Here is a 20,939-nt window from a genome sequence, read left to right as displayed (position 1 = left end):
CATGGCCTAAACTACCAAAAATGAGGGCAATAACTTTACAAGAGTAGCCAGAGTTATTAAAAACATTGTACCATGGTTGGTATTTCAACAGTTTTGAAGCATAGCAGGTGTCCATGTAGGCATCAAAAGAGCAACCGATTTCTATTATTGTAACAGCTTTGGTGTGTTCATTAATTACAACTATATCAGGTGTATTTGGTAAGTGATTTATGGCGGTTTCCAATGTAACGCACTGTTCATGTGGGAGGGGGAACCAGTCTGTCTTGATCTTTTCGTTACAGTGGATTGTGGTATGGCTGACATTGTCTCTGAGCTCCTTCGCTGAGAGTGCAACGATACGGTCGTGGCGCGCGATGTACAGTCCTTTATAGGCAGAACAGCCGTTAAGGATTTGCGCGATCGTCTCTCTTTGCCGGCTGTGATGTTGCAGGCAGAACGGCTCATGTGCAGATGGAAACCAGGTTGCTAAGTTGGACTTTGTTGGTAGTACCTGAAGACGAGCTTTAATTGTGAATCTGTAGATGTCATCTTGTAGGGCTGTGTTTTTCAAAACTGTGTGTGATAGGTTCTGGTCAGCACAGGGCAGGCAGGCCAGTTGTCCTTGTAGGCGTAGGCCTGTCCAGTGTTGTATCATACGCAAGTGAAAGTGGTCGATTATTGTCCTTCTGATGTTTTGAGTATCAAGAAGTTGAATGTTGTCATCAGTTGTAATGGTTGCCTCTGCCGTGATGGTTGGATCCGTGCAGATGTTCTCATTGGCTTCCACCGACTGTCCTGCTGTGTTCCTCCAGCGCAGTTGGATGTTTGCACGGTTACAGAGGTCATTCAGGTCCAGCCAGTCCGAGCGCACACCGAAGCCTGGTGTGTTGGTGTCCAATTTTCCACTGGGTTTTCTTCTGAACCCAAGGAAGCTGGCGTCATCTAATATACAAAGAGGGACCTTGCGTTTCCCTAGATGTAGTAAAAGTGAGGCTCGGGCAAGCTCACGCACGGCTGCGTCATCATTATTTAGCATCCTTAACAGGTTGCTTATTCTGGCGGCAGTATACACCCACTCTATGTGAGGGACGCCCAGCCCTCCCTCTCTGGACCTGTGGAACAGCACGTCTCTTGTCGAGTGTGTATTTAGTCCTATCCAGCGTCTTACCAGGCTTACAGTCTTATTATTCAGCTCATTTAAGATGCATTTAGGAATATGTATGTTTGCGAAGAGATGCTGTATTTTGGAAAGGGCAATCTCTCTTATGGCCTGTAGCTTCATTGCAACAGGGAGGGGGGATGAGTCCACCATGTCCAGTCTTGTGCAGTATTCACTGCTAAGTTCGTGTATTTGCTCTTCCCATTCACCCGCGATGTTAAACCGGTGTCCGAGATAGCAGTAAGTTTCATGGCGCGCATACACTTTAATTTCATTGCCCATGATGGAAAAGGAGGGTGGCTTGTCTTTCTTGGCTTGATACCACCTGTTACCTCCACTGCGTCTCTCGTAAAACACAGCACACTTGGTGTTTTTCACCTCTAGTCCGGACCACCGCATGAATTTATCAGTATGAGAGAGCATGGTTTTAATCACTTTCTCATCCCTGGATGACACCTGAACATCGTCTGCATAGGCCTGGACAGGGTTTGGCGATCTGATATGCGAGGAGGAGCAGAGGCACAGCCATTTGAGCCACTGGTTAAGGGCTAGGATAAAATTTACTGTGCTCCATGGGCAGCCTGTCTTGATGCCAGTTCTTAGTTGGATTGGTCTAGTCAGTTGGTCTCCACAGATCACCTGGATAAAGGAGTTTCTGTAGATATCCTTAATTATGTTGATATACGGTGTAGGTATGTTAATTTCATCTAAAGATTTAATCATAACGCTGTGTGGCAATGAGCCGAATGCATCACGGAAGTCTAGAAAAACTGCATAAAACTTGGTGGATTCATGCTTAAAATCATCGATTGCTGTTTTCAGGCAGAAAACATGCTCGTTCATGCCTTGACGATTGATATAAGCTTTTTGTTTTTCCGACAATATGTTCATTTCGCAGAGCCATGGCAGGATGCGGTTCAAAATGCATTTCATAAGAACTTTATAGATAGTAGGGAGTAAAGATATGTCTCTCCATGTTGCTGGGTTGTCAGGTATATTATCTTCTTTCGGAATTCTGTGAATAAGAGCTCCTTTCCATGAATCTGGTATTTTCTCATTGGTCATACAAACATTAAATATTTGCGTTAGTGCCGTACATGTCCATTGTTTTGTGGATTTAAGTGTTTCATATGTAACGCCATCAGATCCACACACCTTGTTGTTTGGTAGGCTTTCAATCACCCTTAAAACCTCCTGAGATGTAAACAGTGAGGTATTCGGTGTTTCAGTAGGGGGATTTAACTCTAGCGCATCTAGCCAGGGGGGCGTGGCGAGGCGTTCACCGGTGGCGTCGGCTTGGTTTTTATCGCAGTAATATTTATAAACTCGCTCTGTATCATTCATGCTTGGCAGAGGTTCTGTGAAGGTACTGTTATTAAGAATGACTCCAATAGCTTTAGTCCTGTTGTTATTCCAGAGATATGCAATTTCATCGCGGCTTACCTTTCTGGGGAGCCTTTTCTGCTGCGTTCTCGCTGTTCTGTTGAGCGCTGGTTGAATGACCTCGCGCATAAAGCGGAACTGTTTCTCTATCCACTCTGTCAGAGCCTCCGGTGTTCTGTCTGTTGGGGGTTTGTCAGTATTCGGCAGTTTGTTGAGAATCCTCACTGTGTATTTGAGAAGAGGTATTCCGTAAGGTCTTCCGTTTCGATGATGCGCAGAAAACGTGCCGTTTTTGTGGTATATTCCGTTTAGGATCGCCATGAGTTTATTCCACTGTGTCGGGTCTGTTCCAGTATATGTTATCCTCTGTCTATCGTCGATCAGCTTTGTGTCTAGGGTTTTTCGGAAAGCTCTTTCTTCTGCTTCAAACCGCAACCATTCCTCATCGGAAAGACGCCGGGCAAATCCGCCGAACTCTCCCGGGTTGTCTCCTACCAGGTGAGACGCCGGGTCATAGGTGCGCCATTGTTGTATGTATATTTTGCCAGATTTGCGGGCTTCTTTCAGGGTCCCCTTCAAAGTTGTTATTAAGCACATTATGTAGAGTATTCTTAGCTGCACATTAAACATCTTTTTTCTGCGTTTTCGGCGGCAGTTACGACGGGCGAGATGTTTAGTGTTTGCTGCGGGCCAGCATCGAGGAACCGGAACCGGAAACCACACACACACACACACACACACACACACACACACACACACCTCATTCTTGGGTCAAAGTTTTTTGATGGGCAATATTTTTTTATAAAGTAAGTGGGTCAACTGGCTTGTGATGGGAAACCATCTTCTACTCTGGTATCAGCTGGTTCAGTCTCAGAGATGATTGAAGCTGGCATAGAATAGTCTCCGCTCTGAGACACAGAGAGTAGGAGGCCTGGCATCGCTGAATCACTGGCCTGAGACTGGTCTGGCCTTTTCTTAAGGCTTATTCTTTCCTACTGAATGTGTTCTCGTCTTGGTTTTCTAAATTTAATTTCTAATCTGTCTTTTTATTCATTTCACAGAGAGACGTCCAGCATTCCACTCATCCCTCTGGGACTGAAGGAGACAAAGGATTTGGATTTCTCAGTTGCTCTCAAGGTCAGTTTCTTTCACAGTGAACACCCCCCCCCCCCCCCCCCCCCCACACACACACCCTCCAGTCAGGCTTCAGGCATCAAGCTTTTCAAAGTGAAAAGGGGAAGTAGGTCACAGCAGAAGAAACAATGAATGAATAAACTCCATAAAACTTTAATTGTGGTTTTGAAAGTCTAGAGTGATATTTGAAGCATGCTCCTTATTATCTCATGAATAAGTGGGTGTTGAGATGTTTGTTGAGAGATGAGGATCAATCAGACAGAGATGTATAGTAACGAAGTAGAACTACTTCACTACTGTACTTAAGTACTAAAAGGCGGTATCTGTTCTTTACTAGAGTATTATTTTATTCCCCTACTTCCACTTTTACTTCAGTACATATTTTCGATGAGTTTAATACTTTTACTCCGTTATTTTTGTTATGTGCTGCATCGTTACTCGTTACCCACATTACCACTGCCAGAACTGTAGATGGCAGGTTTGTTTAAGCTGGCACATCATTGAGCGAATCAAGTGATTAAGAAGACTGCGCATGCTGACTAAACTGCTGTGTAGAGAGAAATGAACACTGAGCCGAGCCAGATAATGACTCGTTCACGAGTCAAGAACCGGTTGCATCGGTGTTCGGATCACCAGTAGTTCTTTCTGACAGTTCGATTCAATAAACCGGTTGAAGAAAACAGTTCACCGGTTCTTTTGCGGTAGACATAATGACGTCATTGGCGATGATTGCAAGCCTTCGGTTTACCTGGGCTCATAACATTAGAACAGAATCAGTTCAAAATCAATCACCAAAAGAATCAGTTCGGTTCAGACGCTCTGTGTGTCGGTCTGCTTCACGCTGAGTCACACATGCGCAGTATCATCAGCTCCTCGGTTCTCGAATCGGACACGAATTCGTAAACGGTTCTTGACTCGTGAACGAGTCAGTCTTTTGTTCATTATCTGGCTCGGCTCGGTGTTCATCTTCAGTTCTCTCTTCACAGCAGTTCAGTCGGTGTACTGTTTGAGTAAATGAATTACTCCGGGATATTGGTTTGTTTAAGCTCAGAGGGAGTGTCAGCCACATTAAACAAGTTAACAGCTTAAGTCATTTGTGGATTAATGCGTATTGGAGACGCGAACAGTTTAAAACGATTCAGTTTGATTTGGTGAACTGTTTCAAAAAGATCCGGTTACATCTAATGATTCGTTCACGAACCAGATATCACAAACTGCTTTGTTTTGAACTGTCTAACAACAGATACGAAAGAGAAGACATTGCTGAATAAAGTCGTAGTTTTTGCTATTTTTTATATTTAACTGACCCTCTGATGTCACATGGACTACTTTGAAGATGTTTTTCTTACCTTTCTGGACATGGACAGTATACCGTACACACAGCTTCAATGGAGGGAATGAGAGCTCTCAGACTAAATCTAAAATATCTTAAACTGTGTTCCAAAGATAAACGGAGGTCTTACATGTTTGAAACAACATGAGGGTAAGTTATTAATGACATAATTTAGCAAATTGGGCGAAATAACCCTTTAATCTGTTTTTTTGTTTACAAAAAGTTACAGTCAAAGGAATTGTGATTGTCCTTTAGGTTAATTATTTGAAATAATAAAAACAATATGTTCCAACTTTTGACTACTTTCTTTAATAACTACATAACACAATACTTCTTCTTTTACTTTCAGTACTTGAGTACTAAATTTTAAAATAAACTACTTGCAATACTTAAGTACAAAAAATGTTGAATACTTTAGTACTTCTACTTAAGTGTGGTGCTTGAAGAGCACTTCAACTTCTACTCAAGTCACTTTTTTGATAGAGCACTTGTACTTTTACTCAAGTATGGGTATCTAGTACTTTATACATCTCTGCAATCAGATGGGTTTTGGTATGCTTCCACTGTAATGACATAGCCATGGTGAATCTATGACACTGTCATTGTTTTCTCACTACAGACAAGTTTATCAAGGAGAACAGGCCTGTGAATACGTGACTGTGTGACGTTTTTGTGTTTGCTTTGACAGAGAGAGTAAATGGATGTGAATACTATTTATTTATTTTTTTCTCAACAGGACATCATCCTGGACCATTACAGTGAAGACAGCTCAAACTTTCAGGTTGAGATCGATGACCTGATGGACCTGAGACAGGTATGATGTGACATCTGAAAAAGTGTTCAGTTTGAAACCCAAGGCTGAACAACGAGTCCGGTCTGATTGGAGTGAATGTGTGTATTTCAGGCCTGTCGGACCCCCAGTCGTAATCCTTCTGGTGTAGATTTGCTTGCAAACTACTTCAGTCAACTTTCCTTCTTAGAACCTCGGTTCTTCTCCCCTACACGCCAGATTGCCATTTTCTTCACTTGGTACATTGCATCCCACCCACACCAGCAGTGATATGTTTGTAATGACATTATACACCACTGTATCAGCTGTAAACATCACAACTCATTCAGAGGAAACACACAGCTGCTCTGACTGGGCTGTTAAAAAAAATTACTAATAATAAAGCTACAGGATGCACTTCAGCATTGCATATTTAACTAAAAATAAGCCTCATTTTGTCACCATGAGTTTTAACACATTTTTTGTGCCTTTGCAGGTATGACTCTTTTACCGGTGTGCCTGTGTGCCAGCAGAACATCTCTCTGGAGAAAGCCAGCATACTCTTCAACATGGCAGCTCTATACTCCCAGATTGGAACCCGTGCCGATAGACAGACACAATCTGGACTCGAGGACGCCATCGCTGCCTTCCAGAAATCCGCAGGTGAGAGGTTTTAAGTAAATGCACTTGGGCAGAAAAGATGCACATAACCAGCTTGGAACATCTGTAATGTGGTACAGATCCAGATTAGTTTGCAAGAAGGCATGGGAAATATCTATGAACTGTGGATGAGCTCCTGCCTCATGAGAACAGACCATATATTCGGGTTCTGGTTGTGTTTCAAGGTGGAGAGAACATGATGTAATCCTTCCCCCTCATCAGCGGATCTGTTAAAGGCTCATGGGAACTCTTGGCTTGTGTCAGTTTTTAACCGCCTTAAAATAACAGCAGCATAAAGAGAGATTTGGCTGGCTTTCTTAAGCTATCAAAACAGCCAACCCTGCTGTCTTTCATCACAATGACTGTTTTGTATTTCTCCACCGGAAAGAAGGGCCAAATATGATCTCGCTCTCTCGCTCTCGCTCTCTCTCTCTCTCTCTCTCTCTCTCACTCTCTCTCTCTCTCTCTCCTTTTGTTGTTGTGATTGTGACAAAGATTGATTGACACATTGTTCTTCAGGTCTTTTTTTTTTTATCTCTAAGATGTGTTTGCAAAAGCATTAAAAGGAGGAAATGACAGTGCTTTTTACATAAGTCAAATAATGTTGGGAATCTTAAGAAATTATCTATAATCTAGAATATTCTAGAAACAATTTTCACTATTAACTAGCTGCTTATTTGCATGCATATTACTAGCACACTGGCTGTTCATTAGTACTTATAAAGCACATATTAATGCCTTATTCTATAGGACCATAATTTAGATCCCTTAATCCACCTTGTACCTAAACTTAACAACTAACTTACTTAATATTTATAAGCAGCAAATTAGGAGTTTATCGGTGGAAATTCTTATATTAATAGTGAATGTGTTCCCTATTCTGAAGTTTTAGCCAAATTTTCTGTTTAATTTACACACTGCTGCATTTGAATGGAAATATAAGGGTGCTGATTTCTAATATTTAAATTCTGTTTGATTTTGTTTGTGTATGTTCTGCTGCAGGTGTGCTGCACTACCTGAAGGAGACATTTACACACACCCCCAGTTATGATATGAGCCCTGCGATGCTGAGCATGTTAATCCGGCTGATGCTAGCACAGGCGCAGGAGTGTATGTTTGAGCTAATCACTCTTCCAGGAATCCGAAATGAGTTCTTCAGCCTGCTCAAAATAGCACAAGAGGCTGCCAAGGTACGAAAACAATCGGTGATATTACAGTTATTAGTTCAGCAAGGATGTATCAAATTAATTGCCCCTAAAAAGGGCTTTAAAGACTATTTCAAATAAATTTTGTTTTAAACATTTGAAATCTATTAATCAAAGAATCAGTTTGCGTATTTCACGTGCTGAGCATAAGAGACTTCTTTCAAAAAAAAAACAATCTTACTGACCCTTAACTTTTGAATAGCAGTCAATGTACATGTAAATAAAAACTATGCTATGATTATTATTATTTTTATTTTATTTGTATGTTCTTTCTGTTTTAATTCAACCCTAAGGTTATGCCTCTGTTCGGAGTGCTTGTGACATTTACCCCTCTCTCCTTTCTGTTCTCAGGTGGGGGAGACCTACAGTGAAGTTCACCAGTCCATGATCCAGACCCCTATTAAGAACAACGTGCCCTTTTTCTGGACCACCATGTCCGAGCTGAAGACCAGTCACTACAACTCTCTCGCCCATTACTTTGTCTCCACCGCTCTGCTGGACCACCATTGTAAGTCACCGCTCAGCTAACAGCCCACTGGAACCTTTAAAAGGTTACCTTTGTGTCTCATTCATAGAAAATGTTTCCATTTCCTTGGGAGAGTAGAGTAAAGGATTCAGGTGTCAGTGCTTTAATGGACTTTTCTTCTGAGGTGTTTTTTTAAGGACATTAAGAGAGGGAGGTAGAAGAAAGGCAGAGATGGTTTAATATCTCAGACTGCGTTTGACAGGGTTCTGATAGACTGCACCAGAACAAATGGGATTATGTAACACGCTTGTTGTTATTCAAGCAGTCACTCCCCATCCCCTCTTTTTCTCTTCTGTTTTTATGTCACATTTTTAGCTATTAAGGAGTTCATTTGGACTCGAGTGTCCAAGCAAATACACAATGGGTTGTGTAAATTCCATAACATTTAACATGGCCTCTGTGGAACGAGATTTTGTCATTTACATGAATGTAGATGTTTCCTGTTTTATTGAAATAAACAAAGCAGTGTTTAAATATTGGGGATTTTATGTGTCTGTATGTGTAGTGATGCCCAGTGATGATGAGGACAAGCAAGAGAAGGCTCTGTCACAACTGTATGATACCATGCCAGAGGGCCGTTCTCCTTCTGACATCCTGAAGGATAAGGAGGAGAGACGGCGGATAGGTGAGAGGCTCCTACATACAGACCTGATGATTGGGATATTCCAGTGAAACACACTTATTAACTAACCGTTTCTTTCTGTTTGCTCAGGTAAAGCTCATCTGCAGCGCTCCATCATGGGACACGAAGAGGCCATCCGTATACATTCTCGCTGTCGACACCTGCAAAAACTGGACATCCTGAGTGACATCCTACAAGCTGGCCTCAAGCGCTCTATTACCAAGTTTGAACAAAACGACAAGCAAGATGAGTTCACAGACTACATGCTTGCACCAGATATCATCTGTGAGTAAGAGATGGACAACTGGTATTAATGGTCTCACTAGACTTTCTACTTTCTAAAAATGTTTACAGTCACTGTAATGGTCCTAATGTGACATCACACTCTTAAAAATATGCAGTCTACTCCACCACTCCAATCCTGCAGATTTTACATTTGTGTTCTTTTAATTCAGCTAAGAGTCAAGCCTTCATGATCCATTCAACTTTAACATTGGAACACAGTGCATTTCCCACGAGCTTGCATTTCCTGTCTCTCACATTTGCACGAGTATTATGGAAGTCAGAGGAGCGAAAAGTGTAGTGTATCAGAAATGCATTTAAGCATGACCCGTTTGTATCATAAACACTAATGCATCCGGATGTGTCCTGGCACGTTTGAGATATGCAATGCTGGTATTAACAAATGTTCTGTCTCGTCTGATCATGTGATTGGATTATTGTAGATTTATGTTATTGGCTCATTATGTAGAAAGTTGTTATAGGTTGTTTGTTTGTTTGTTTAAATCTAAAAAGTATCCAATATGTAACAGTGAGGTTTTTTTGGCCGAATCATCGCAGTGTGAACCTGCATCTTACTGTAGAGAACCACAGTGGTTCTGTAAGTTCAGTTGACAGTGTAAACATGCTGTAACCCTGTTTTCCATCTCCTCTGTTAGCTAAAACAGAAAAGAAAGCTGAGATGGAGATTCCAGCTGCCACCAAGGTGAAAGTCGAAGACCTATTCCAGCGGCTGGTATGTGGGCTACTAATTTCACTCAAAGACATTTCGAGCTCTTTTCACAGCACAGGAATGCTCTTGCAAATTAGCAGTTTTTTATAAGTACACACAGAATAGTTTTCCATAACATCCTGTGAGCATGTGTGCTGTTGAACAGACCCATGTTGATTGACCTGTACACACTGGCCACACTGTACACACTTAGATTTTTTGGGAAATCTGTTTGGTCAGTCTGTAGAGTATTATACTCCTTTTACAGTACTAATATGAATAACCCTGGTTTGAACATGAATTTCAAAGTTTTATGACATCCTGTACTATGACTTTATGAAACTCAAATCCACTTTGTCATCACTGTTACCTAACTCCTACCTTGAACAAAAATCTAACCTTTAGTATTTAATGTAGGCACAAAACTCATTCTTTACTATTTGTCCACAGATCTTCACAAATTAACATAACTTGTATTAATTCTGAAGCCTAAATACAGCTGGCAAAAGGAAAAAGCTTAAAGAACTTTACCACGTTCTCATGACTTTAACCTCATCATCACTAAGCTCCCAAAAATGCTAATTTTTTCTATAAAATCTACAAATTGGAAAGTTTGATTTAGAATTGTTTTCCAAGGCTGTAAAAGTGAACTAGTGATAGATGACTTTTCCTGTGCAGCGTGATGACGTTTAATGTACCCAACATCCTCTAGACAATTATCAACCACATTTTTCAAGAAATGTAAAAGCTTAAAAAAAAAAAGTGGTTTATTACTGATGTATTTTATCAGAGAGCAAAACATGATTTTTTTTTTTTTTTTAGAATTACCACAGAGCTTATTTCAGATTTTACTCAAAACATATTACAAAATGTAAAAAAAAATCTGACCTCAGGACAATGGAAACATAAGTGCAAAAATGCTAACTTAAGACTTTTTGCTGCAAACCTTGTTTTGGATTTTCATAGGATTTTTTTTCCTAATTATGATATATCGGGACTGTTGTTCCACTCTGATTTTTTTTATACCCACTCAATATAAAGGTGATTTTTATTTTTATTTTTTATTACTATTCAAGAATTAGAAACGTGTTCATCATAGAAAAGGTTTAAGTCATAATATGCAGACCTGCCAACTTGTACACATTTTGTGTAGCGGCTACCCATTTTGACCCCAAAGTACGCCGATACGATTTGGTACTCTAAACTACGCAAAAATAGTGATGCCTCTGTCCATGCACGGTATTCAAAACAATATAAAATAGGAAATTAAATTGAAAGGCATATTCAGCTGTAAAATAAACATATTATACCAACAATAACATCTTTGAAAGGTTAACATTAGTGCTGTCAACCGATATTAGTGAACTAATCAATCACACATTTTTTATGTAATTAATTTCACATTGAACCTCCAAATTAATGAAGAAATAACAAAGATGGTATATTTTAAATACAGTTTAATGGCATATTTTTACAAAGTAGCCTACTGTTAATGAAGGCCAGTATCATTGATACCAATAATGTTACTGATATCTCTATTAAATAAATTTTCTATCAATTTTAGCCAATAATTATACTGTAGCCTTTCAACATTACAGTATAATTGAAAGCCATTATTTTTAAAATTTAACAGGTTCTGAAAAATGACCACTTTAAATTTAAGTCTTTACAAACTATAACTTGTTTAAATATAAACTATAAAATTAATATAAATTAATCTTTATTCAAAATACCAAAGTTAATTAGCGACTAGAGCTTCTTTGATTTATATCAATGACGGACTTCATCAGGTTTCACTTTAAATAAATACATGTGACGTAGAATTTTAAACCTACAAGTAAGTTTATTTGTATGATAACACTAACTGTAAAGTGTAATGGGGTAATCAAAATAGCCTTTTTATACAGTCTGTTCTTTTTACTATTTACATTTAGTTTAGTAACTTTTACTTATGCTTTAAAATGATTCTTTTAGTTTTTAGAGTGCCTAAATGCTTCCATGTACTTTATTTGTTTAGTCCAAATTCAAAATACAGAGACATATAGGCTACTGTATACCGCAAATCAGCCCCAAAAAATAAATAAATAAAACATATTGCTATACAGACTTTTACTGGAATTTTTTTAATGGTATTAAAATAATAAATAAATAAATGGCCAAAATTAACTGACTAGTAAACAGTTTACCCCCACAACAAACCCAACTGGCCTGCCCGCCACACTGATTCTAAGGTTGGCAGGTCTGTATATGTTTTAACTGCATTTTTAATTTGTTAAATTGAATAGATGAGAAATGATAATAATAATGTGATGGAATTTGTCTTTATTTTGAGTTTTATTTTTGTGAGTCTTAATCTGCAGAAATTCAGCTAAATAAAAAGCAAGAATAATTTTGACTGTGCTAGAGTGTTAGAATTGTAAATCTATTGTACAGAACCAGAACATTCGAGAACCACATTGACGTATATATTCTGTTCCCTCCGGCTGTGGGGAGCAGGGTCATTCAGGTGAAAGAGGCAGAGTTTATGATCTGCTTCGTTTTTATGGACGCGTTTGTTTGAGTTTTACCCCCTTCAGATGTCTACGTGTCTTTCAGAGAGTTTAAAGAACCACTGCTGTGATCCTGTAGCAGTTGCCATGAGCACTTTAAAATGACCCCCTCGCTTGAACTCCATTTCAGTAATACACAGGGAGTTCAGTTTTACATAAAAGCTTTGCAAGTCCTTAATGACTTATTAGTGCTTTTCAGTCAGTGCTTTTCTTGATAATATTAAATAAACTTTATTCACCACATGAGCAAAGCCATTAGCATTTACTGCATGAAGTCAGCGTGCCAGTAAACCAAATGTTTGGATAACGACCCGGGTCAGATGTATAGCCAAGGAAGACCAGGGTGCCAGGCTAAATGCTATAGTGATTTGGTGTTGTATTTGTGTTGCGTAGGGGCCTTTGTCAGTGTTTTCAGCAAAGCAGAGATGGTCAGCCCCGCGAACCATCAGACTGAGACTACAGGACAGAGACCTCGGATTCACTCTGAAGGGAGATGCACCCGTTCAGATACAGTCACTGGATCCACTTTGTCCCGCAGCGGTCAGTATTTACGCACAGACACAGACACCAATGATGTTCGTTCACCAGTTTTTGCCACCATTCAATAGCCGTGTTTCCACTATCGAGCTAGGACCGGGCGTGCTAGTGCGTACCAGGGCCAGTCGCGTTTCCACTGTCACTTCCGGGGCTTGATCGTGCCTCGCCGGGGCTTCCTCGGGGCCAACGGCCAGGTTTTTTCGGCCCGACGAAAACCTTGGGCCAAAGCGGGCCAGCTGGGGCTAGAGGAGGAGTTATGAACAAAGGCGGAGTTTCTCTGTGTCTAGAGAGCGTCAGCGCGGATCATTTCAGAAAGATAACAGCTTTAACACCAGCATTAAAGACGTTTTTAAATAAGTTGAGCTTAAAACTCACTCTTAGTAAGCAGCAAGTGTTTGAAATAACTTGATCCGATGTGGATTATAATCATTAAACAAGGCAGAAATATTTATAAGCGATGTAAAAGACTATATGCACGCTAAACATTAGTAAACATGTTAAAAATGACGCTTGGATAAATCAGACGTCAGCTTCTTATTCTCTATCACAATTGTGTATTTATTAAGTAACATTTTATCTGTCGTCTTGTTTCGTGAGTTTAGCTCCACGTTGCATATCATCAAAATATAATAATGATTTTTGTTTGGAAGCTTTTATAAAAAATACAGAGTCTGCGCTGCGGATCATTTCAGAAAGATAACCGCTTTAACATCAGCATTGAACACTTTTTTTTTTAAATAAGTCGAGCTCAAAACTCTCTTTCAGTCAGCAGCGAGTGTTTGAAATAACTTGATCCAATGTGGATTATAATCACCATACAAGGCAAAAATATTTATAAGCGATGTAAAAGACTATGCACGCTGGGCATTAACATTAAACATGGTAAATATAACCGGGCGATTCTCACGAAATTGTCGTTTCAAAGGTTTCATATATGACATTTAAAAAAATGTTTGTATTAACAAATTTTCTTTTTAAGCATTAAGAGCCAGGTCTGAAGTGTAGGTGGCCATAAATTGAAATAAGTTTTACTGACAATTTAACAATTTTTTTTACATATTTTCCAAAATATGTCGTTAAAAATCTCATTACCGTAACACTCTGAAAAGTCCAGTGCCATTGGGAAAAATAATACATTTTCACATTTTTAAAAATGGTTTATTAACAGTCATGCACAGTTACTTGAAACTTTGGTATAAAATATATTTTTATAATAACATTTTTATGTGTTTTTCAATTATTTCTCTCATTACCGCAACACCTTCTGCATTTTGCAACCCATTTTTATAATTTTTTTCATTAAAAACTGAAATATTTTCAAAATGATGTGGCAAACCTGAAAGAACATAATGTATAGATTCTGCACATACATTTAAAAGCAGACTACTATTTTTCAATTTCTTAAATAAATCTTAAAAGAATGCATGTTGCGGTAATGATACATAGGTTACGGAAATGAGGTTCATGATTTCGGTAATGATAATAGGCATATTAAGTATGTGGTATAGTCAAACAAATAATATTTAATGTATAAAATAAATTAGATAATATTGGCATAAATTATTTTGCAGTGCTTCATAACTAGATAACATAGGGTAAAAACACCAGGGGCCATTTTCACAAAATATTTTAAGTGAAACTAAATGTTGCTCCTAACTCCACATCTTTAGGACTCTTTGACTCTTCTTCAAGTACTTCATAAAGTGTTTTTATGTAAAAATCAGCTCTTAAATCTGTGAAAGGTTAGTGGTAGTAAAGAGGACAGCTAAATCACAAAGACCAAATCATACACAATCCTAAAATGGCTGTTTCCACAGCAATCCAGTTTGGATTTATTTTACCTTTGTACTAAATCTTACTGTCATATCAGCCATAATAATTCTAGTCTGTTAATTAAAAGGCTGCTTATACATATAACAATTATTTATAAGATGCAGACATGTAGAGGCTGACAATTAGCTGAACATATGCTTGTTTAATTAGTGACACTCCAGTTCAAACTTTTATTAGAATATTGCAACTTTTTTATTTTGAAATCTTTATTTGATTATGGCAACATGATATATCATTCTACAATATTTCTATTATAAAATAACTGACAGAGACCCATCCCTTATCAGCCAATCACTGTGGGTGTAGTTAGTAATCATGCTGACATCATCCATACCAAAAAAGTCATCCTCACTCTTTTTCTTGGCTTAAGATTTCTCCCCATTCCTTTGCTGTTTAAAGGGGACCCTGTGGTTTTCCACAAAAATAAATACTTAATAGTGCAATGTTAGAAAACAAACAAGACTAATATTAGTTTTGTAATTTTATTTTTATTATTAAAAAAATATTCACAATACATTATTACAAAATAATGTTTCTTATTTTATTTTATATTTTATGTAATAATCATATAATTATGTAATAACTATTTATTAATTGTCATTGACAGTGGGAATGTAGTCTATGATTTTTTTCTTTCTACTGAAAGAGTTGGTTCTGGTAAAGAGTACACCCAAGTGTTTACCTATAGTTTTTCCAAAATCGCTCATTCCTAAAAAGATGGTTCACAATATATTTTTCTTTTTTCCATAAAGATGTTCTCCTTCAATTTAACCCTAACCATTCTTTAATAATTGTTTTTGAATTAGAATTTAAAACTGCTGCATTTTGTCATATCTAAATACACTGCCATTCAAAAGTTTAGCATCAATAATAAAAAATAATAAAAGTTTTTTTAAAGCCTCTTCTGCTCATCAAGGCTGCATTTATTTGATCAGAACTACAGTAAAAACAGTAATATTATGATAAAGTGATGGTTATCTTTTTAATATACTTTAAACCAGAATTTTATTTCTGTGGTGACAAAGCTGAATTTTCAGCATCATTACTCCAGGTTTCAGTGTCAAATGATCCTTTAGAAATTATTCCAATATGACATACAGCCAAGTATGGTGACCCATACTCAGAATTTGTGCTCTGCATTTAACCCATCCAAAGTGCACACACACAGCAGTGCGCACACACACACACACACACACACACACACACACAAACACACACAAAGTTCTGTTGCTCAGTATAAAAATCATTACACTTATAGAAAGTCCTCATAATGATAGATGCACCAACATTTGTGTAGGCTTCCCAACAATTTTTGATAACTACTCCTGCTGTAACCTCTAACCCACAATGTCTCTCTCCTTCCTGGGGTTTGGTGGGTTGGTATAAACGTTTTCTCTGAAATTGGTCACCCTAGCCTTTGCTTAAGCTTTTTTGTTTTGTTATTAAATAATATTTAATTTAATAAGTAATTTTATACATTTAAAAATAGTCTGTATGATTAAATTCTCATTACCGAAAAAGAGGTTCTCTCTACCGCAACTGGCCTTAAATTGTTGCGGTGAGTGAAAATGGTGTTGCGGAGGATGAGGTGTCTTAGCATGTTTTGCTAACAACAGAGAAACCATGATGATTTAGCAAATTTTTTACTCAGTAGATATAATCAGGCATTAATTAAGTATATTTTCATAGAAAATTTGTAATCTAATATTTTTTCTAAATGTGGAAAACTACCCGTTTCGGTGATTATAATCAATTAGTCGTGTAGACGTTCTGACAAGAGAATTTTACACTTTTAACTGGAACAATATGAAGATATCTGCCTACCTTGTTGGTATTTTGAAGGTTCTGCCTCATGTGTTGCTTAATTTAAAATCAAGATATATATTTAAAAAAAAATTGTGTGCATAAATGACCCTCAAAAAATATTGCGGAGGATGAGAACATTAGTCATGGACAATTTATATTTCCACTATTGTATCATTATTATTGTACATGAATATTCAATCTGTCATTTTTCTGTCATGTGAAAAATTATAGAAGAATATTCATTTACTTTTTTCAGAATATTTTTATTGTAATTTGTTTAAATTACAACATAACATAAGTTAAGATACAGCTGGACGCATTGCGGTAATGAGAATTTCAGCAGAAAATGCAATAAAATGCAAAAATAATTAATTCCTATGTTGAAATTACTCTTTGTGCAAGGTAGAGAACAGTATTGTCTTTATTATGGTGTTTTTATATATTACTAAATTGCATGTTTAATATCTAAAATCACTAGTGACATGGCGTTTCAACAGTTTCGTGAGAATGACCCAACCGCTTGAAGAAATCAGACGTCAGCTTCTTATTCTCTATCACAATCATGTAATTATTTAGTAGGCTAACTTATATTATCTGTCACAAGCCTCGTCTCGAGAGTTTAGCTCCACGTAGCCTATCATAAAAATATAATAATGTTTTTGTTCGGGAGCCTTTATAAAAAAATAAAGATATTATCATTCATTCTTATAATGTGACGTATAGGCTACTGTGACTACAAATAAACAGAAACAGACTCGACTGAATAAGCAGGCTATTTTCATAAGCGTTAAAAATAAATAAATAAAATAGAAAGTGTATTTATGTGTGATTAATTTTGAGTCTTGATAAATTAAATCAATATGATCAATGTATCACGTATTCTATAGTTAAAACATCTTTGTTTTTGAATTTGAATATATAACAAAGCATGCAAACAAACGGCCGCTTTTATCATGTTCGTTTTGTGATCGCGCATGTTCCAGTGTCTTATTTCTTAGTTTTCTGATAACTTCTCTTTGATTGAGAAATAATAAGGTTGCATGACGTTGTTCTGAGAGGCGTGTAAGGGCGTGTTTTAGTGACGTGCAGCAGTGCTTCAAGCTCCACGGTGGAAACCCTCCGCTACTCTGGCCTCGGTGCTACTGGCCCGGGGCTATGAGCCCCGCCCGGCCCACTTTAAGCCCTGGCTCGCACTGGCCCGACAGTGGAAATGCGGCTATTTACTCATCCTTATGTTGTGCAAAACCTTTATCATGTCGTTTCTTGAAGTGGTTTTGTCCTTGTGCCAACATTTCTCTCCCCCTCAGTTTTATTGCAATTAAATAATTACTGCTGTGTCACCTTAATAAGAAGAACAAACAGAAACCGATAACTGTCATGACATTTATCAAAGCGATAACATCTTCTTTGCATACGTGTAAATGTCCCTGAAGCTGAGGACAGTAGATTTCATCTTTGACCACAGCAATCGAATGAAAACAAAACAGCCGTTTATCCGAGGCACAAATCATATGTTTTTGACCATGTGAGTCTCAAGCAGCTGTGTGTCTCCCACAGATAACTCCCCTCATTTTTGTTGGCCTGATCTCTGTGGTAACGGCAGTGTGGTCGTGCCGATAAACTCCTACCATAAATAATAGTGGAAAAGCGCCACTCTTGCAGGACGTGATTTACTTCTCTGACCTTTTTCCTCTTTCCTTTGTTTCTTTTTCTTTCCACTATCTCTTTATCACTAGGCTGAGGGGCTGAAAGAAGGAGATTACCTCGTTGCTGTGGGCGACACCGAGTGTAAATGGCTGGGAGTGAGTGATGTTATGAAGCTTTTAAAGGACGTGGATGAGGAGGGCGTCAGCATCAGAGTGGTCAGCATGTTGGATAGCAGCAGCCAACCAATGGTAACTCCATTTATCTCATGCTTTATGTACCTGCCATTCTCTGATAGGATGAGGAATTATATGGAAGATTTTGTAATTAGGTTCATTTAGATAAACTAAAATGAACAAGATCGTTACAAATAGACACTACTGTAAGATTTTTTTGTTTGTTTGTTAAAAGAATTTGATACTTTAATTCAAGAAGGATGCATTAAATTGAGAAATGCTGTGGAAGAATAGTTACATGTTATTGTAGCCATAGTGATCTTAAGTTTGCTGTAGATAGAGCAAATATAAGTTTGTATTTAATTTGAGTACTCATAGTTTGTAATTCAGATCAAGTTTTGCTAAGAGTTTAATCGCCTCTCTTTCTATTTCTGCAGCCCACCAAGAGTGCTACATACGGCGGTCTGCCGAAGACCTACTCTATGATCTGCCTGGCACAGGTTGAGGATGATAAGAAGTCTCGCAAGGTAGCAAAAAAGCCATCCTTTCTCAGCTGGGGTGTCAAGAACAAGCAGAAGAGCAGTAGTATGCTGAGTCTCCCCAATGCAGATTACAGTCGACCCTGGAACAGACCCTGCCCAACCTACCCCAGCTCCTATAATGAAAGTGCCCTCTACTAAACACACAAAACTGGATTTATACATACGCTGTTGGTGTAACAAAACTATATTACAAGAAACAAAAGAGGGATTTTTAGAAAGATTGAAATTACAGATGCAAATGTACATTTTGCACAGATCTACAGTATAAACACAGGTGTAAGCTATACTTTTATTCTTTCATTGGTTTGATTTAGAAAATTCTGTGTCTTAACGAATCGGTAGATAAAAACACAATGTGTATGCTGCTCAGAGTATTTTTTATTATTGTTTGTTTTATTGCTCTTGTATTGAATGGGTAAATGATGTGATGAAGGAATTATTAAATTTATATTGTTATTTTTTTGGAGAATTCCACTAATTAGTGGCACAGACAGGCATCCTCCTCAAATAAAAATGAGGGTCGGTTGATTGACAGTTGACCTGTGGCCTTTTTTGTGCAGATTTCTGTGATGATCTTATATCATGGAAATGGAATCCTAACTCTGTCGAAGAGGGCTGCGAGTAGCTTTTGTCAGAGAATGTCTAGACAAACAGCAATATTATTTTGCATACACTGAAGGGAAATACCATGATGGATGGGGCTGTGTATAACTTAAAGGTATAGCCAAATTCAAACAAGAAGGATAAAAATATAACGGTGAATACAAATGCCATTCTTATTTAACCTTTGTTCCATGTGTTTTACCTTGCACTTCTTCAGTGTTGGAATATTTCATTGTCTACAAAGTAGATTTTTATACACATTTGATAATCAAATAAATTATATGCTAAATAAAGAGAACTATCTATATAAACGTATGTGTTCATTTGAAGTATTAGACGTATTCAGGTTTTGTATTGTGAAACTGTAGCCTGATGTATATTATCATGGGTTGTTGTTTTTTTGCCTATGTCTATCTTTCTGTTGCTTGGTGTATTCTCTCTTCTCTTTCTGTATAGCTCATAAAGTGCAGATGGCAAAGTGTTTTTTTTTTTATTATATCTTTGACAATATTTAACTTGTCATTTCTTGTAGAAAACACTGCCTCTGAGAATCTTAGAAAGTCAGAAGCCTTTAAAAATGCCTTCGCACAGTCTACATTGACACAATGTTATTTAACTCCGCTCCTTGCTTGTAAATACTTGATTATTGTCAATGAGTGTGTCTTCACCATTTATGTTTCTGCAAGTGCCACATTTGTAATTATAATGACAAACACTCTTCTGAGGGAATGTTGATATTGTAAGGTTACATATTAATGATGCTGTTAATAACTGGATGTTCACAGTTCTTTTCTTTAGGGTCGGAATCTGCAACCGTGCTCTAAGTTCTAACTTGGTTACAAACATAATAATAAAGCCGATATATTGATTATTTGCTCGTGTCTACAGTTTATGTGAATTACCAGTGATAAGTCTGAGGAAATGTCTGGACTGTGATGAAATGTTTATTGTTGGCTACTTGTGTTATGTATGTAAATCTTGATCTAAATAAAATGAGGGGTCAAAGCAGTGGCTGTTTTTATTGTGTAAGTGGGTACTGTGGTCATTCACTGTGTAATCTTCCCAACCACGACAATTTTGGTTATATGTCGTAACATTACGTAAACGATGGGTTATATGCTAGACAATCTTTTCTAGACAATCTTAATGCTGCTCATGCATGAATACGCAGATAGTCTCTGTTTTGCCCTAAATCAATCTTCTTTTTCCAAATGTAGTTTTTTTTTTAGCCAGAAATCTGACTGTATAAACCCACAGGCTAAGTAGATTGAGACATATTTCAAAGCCTTGCAGACCTGTGTTTCAGATGTGAAACTCACAGTGGTGGACGAAGTACACAAATCAAGTACTTGAGTAAAAGTACAGATACGTATAGTAAAATATTACTCCAGTAAAAGTAAAAGTACTCCTTTTTCTATTTTACTCAAGTGAAAGTACAAAAGTACTCAATTTTTTATGTACTTAAGTAAAAAAGTACTGAAAGATAGA

At 37.6% G+C, this 20,939-nt stretch overlaps 1 protein-coding gene across 1 annotated transcript in view; it reads left to right on the top strand.

Annotated features, from left to right (window-relative positions):
• Positions 1 to 20,459, top strand: part of LOC128016835 (rhophilin-2-like) — a 35,633-nt gene extending 15,174 nt beyond the window's left edge. Inside the window, exons 4-15 of the mRNA XM_052601666.1 lie at positions 3,583 to 3,658; positions 5,725 to 5,802; positions 5,893 to 6,017; positions 6,254 to 6,420; positions 7,420 to 7,607; positions 7,974 to 8,130; positions 8,654 to 8,773; positions 8,861 to 9,055; positions 9,709 to 9,785; positions 12,704 to 12,850; positions 18,223 to 18,381; positions 18,744 to 20,459. Of these exons, the coding sequence (XP_052457626.1) occupies positions 3,583 to 3,658; positions 5,725 to 5,802; positions 5,893 to 6,017; positions 6,254 to 6,420; positions 7,420 to 7,607; positions 7,974 to 8,130; positions 8,654 to 8,773; positions 8,861 to 9,055; positions 9,709 to 9,785; positions 12,704 to 12,850; positions 18,223 to 18,381; positions 18,744 to 18,986 (1,732 nt within the window). The 3' untranslated portion in view covers positions 18,987 to 20,459. The remainder of the gene's footprint in view (positions 1 to 3,582; positions 3,659 to 5,724; positions 5,803 to 5,892; positions 6,018 to 6,253; positions 6,421 to 7,419; positions 7,608 to 7,973; positions 8,131 to 8,653; positions 8,774 to 8,860; positions 9,056 to 9,708; positions 9,786 to 12,703; positions 12,851 to 18,222; positions 18,382 to 18,743) is intronic.
• The last annotated feature ends 480 nt before the right edge of the window (positions 20,460 to 20,939 follow it).

This window comes from Carassius gibelio, chromosome A7 (genome assembly GCF_023724105.1).
Source record: "Carassius gibelio isolate Cgi1373 ecotype wild population from Czech Republic chromosome A7, carGib1.2-hapl.c, whole genome shotgun sequence".
Classification (NCBI taxonomy): Eukaryota; Metazoa; Chordata; class Actinopteri; order Cypriniformes; family Cyprinidae; genus Carassius; species Carassius gibelio.
This window is presented reverse-complemented; position numbering and strand designations above follow the sequence as displayed.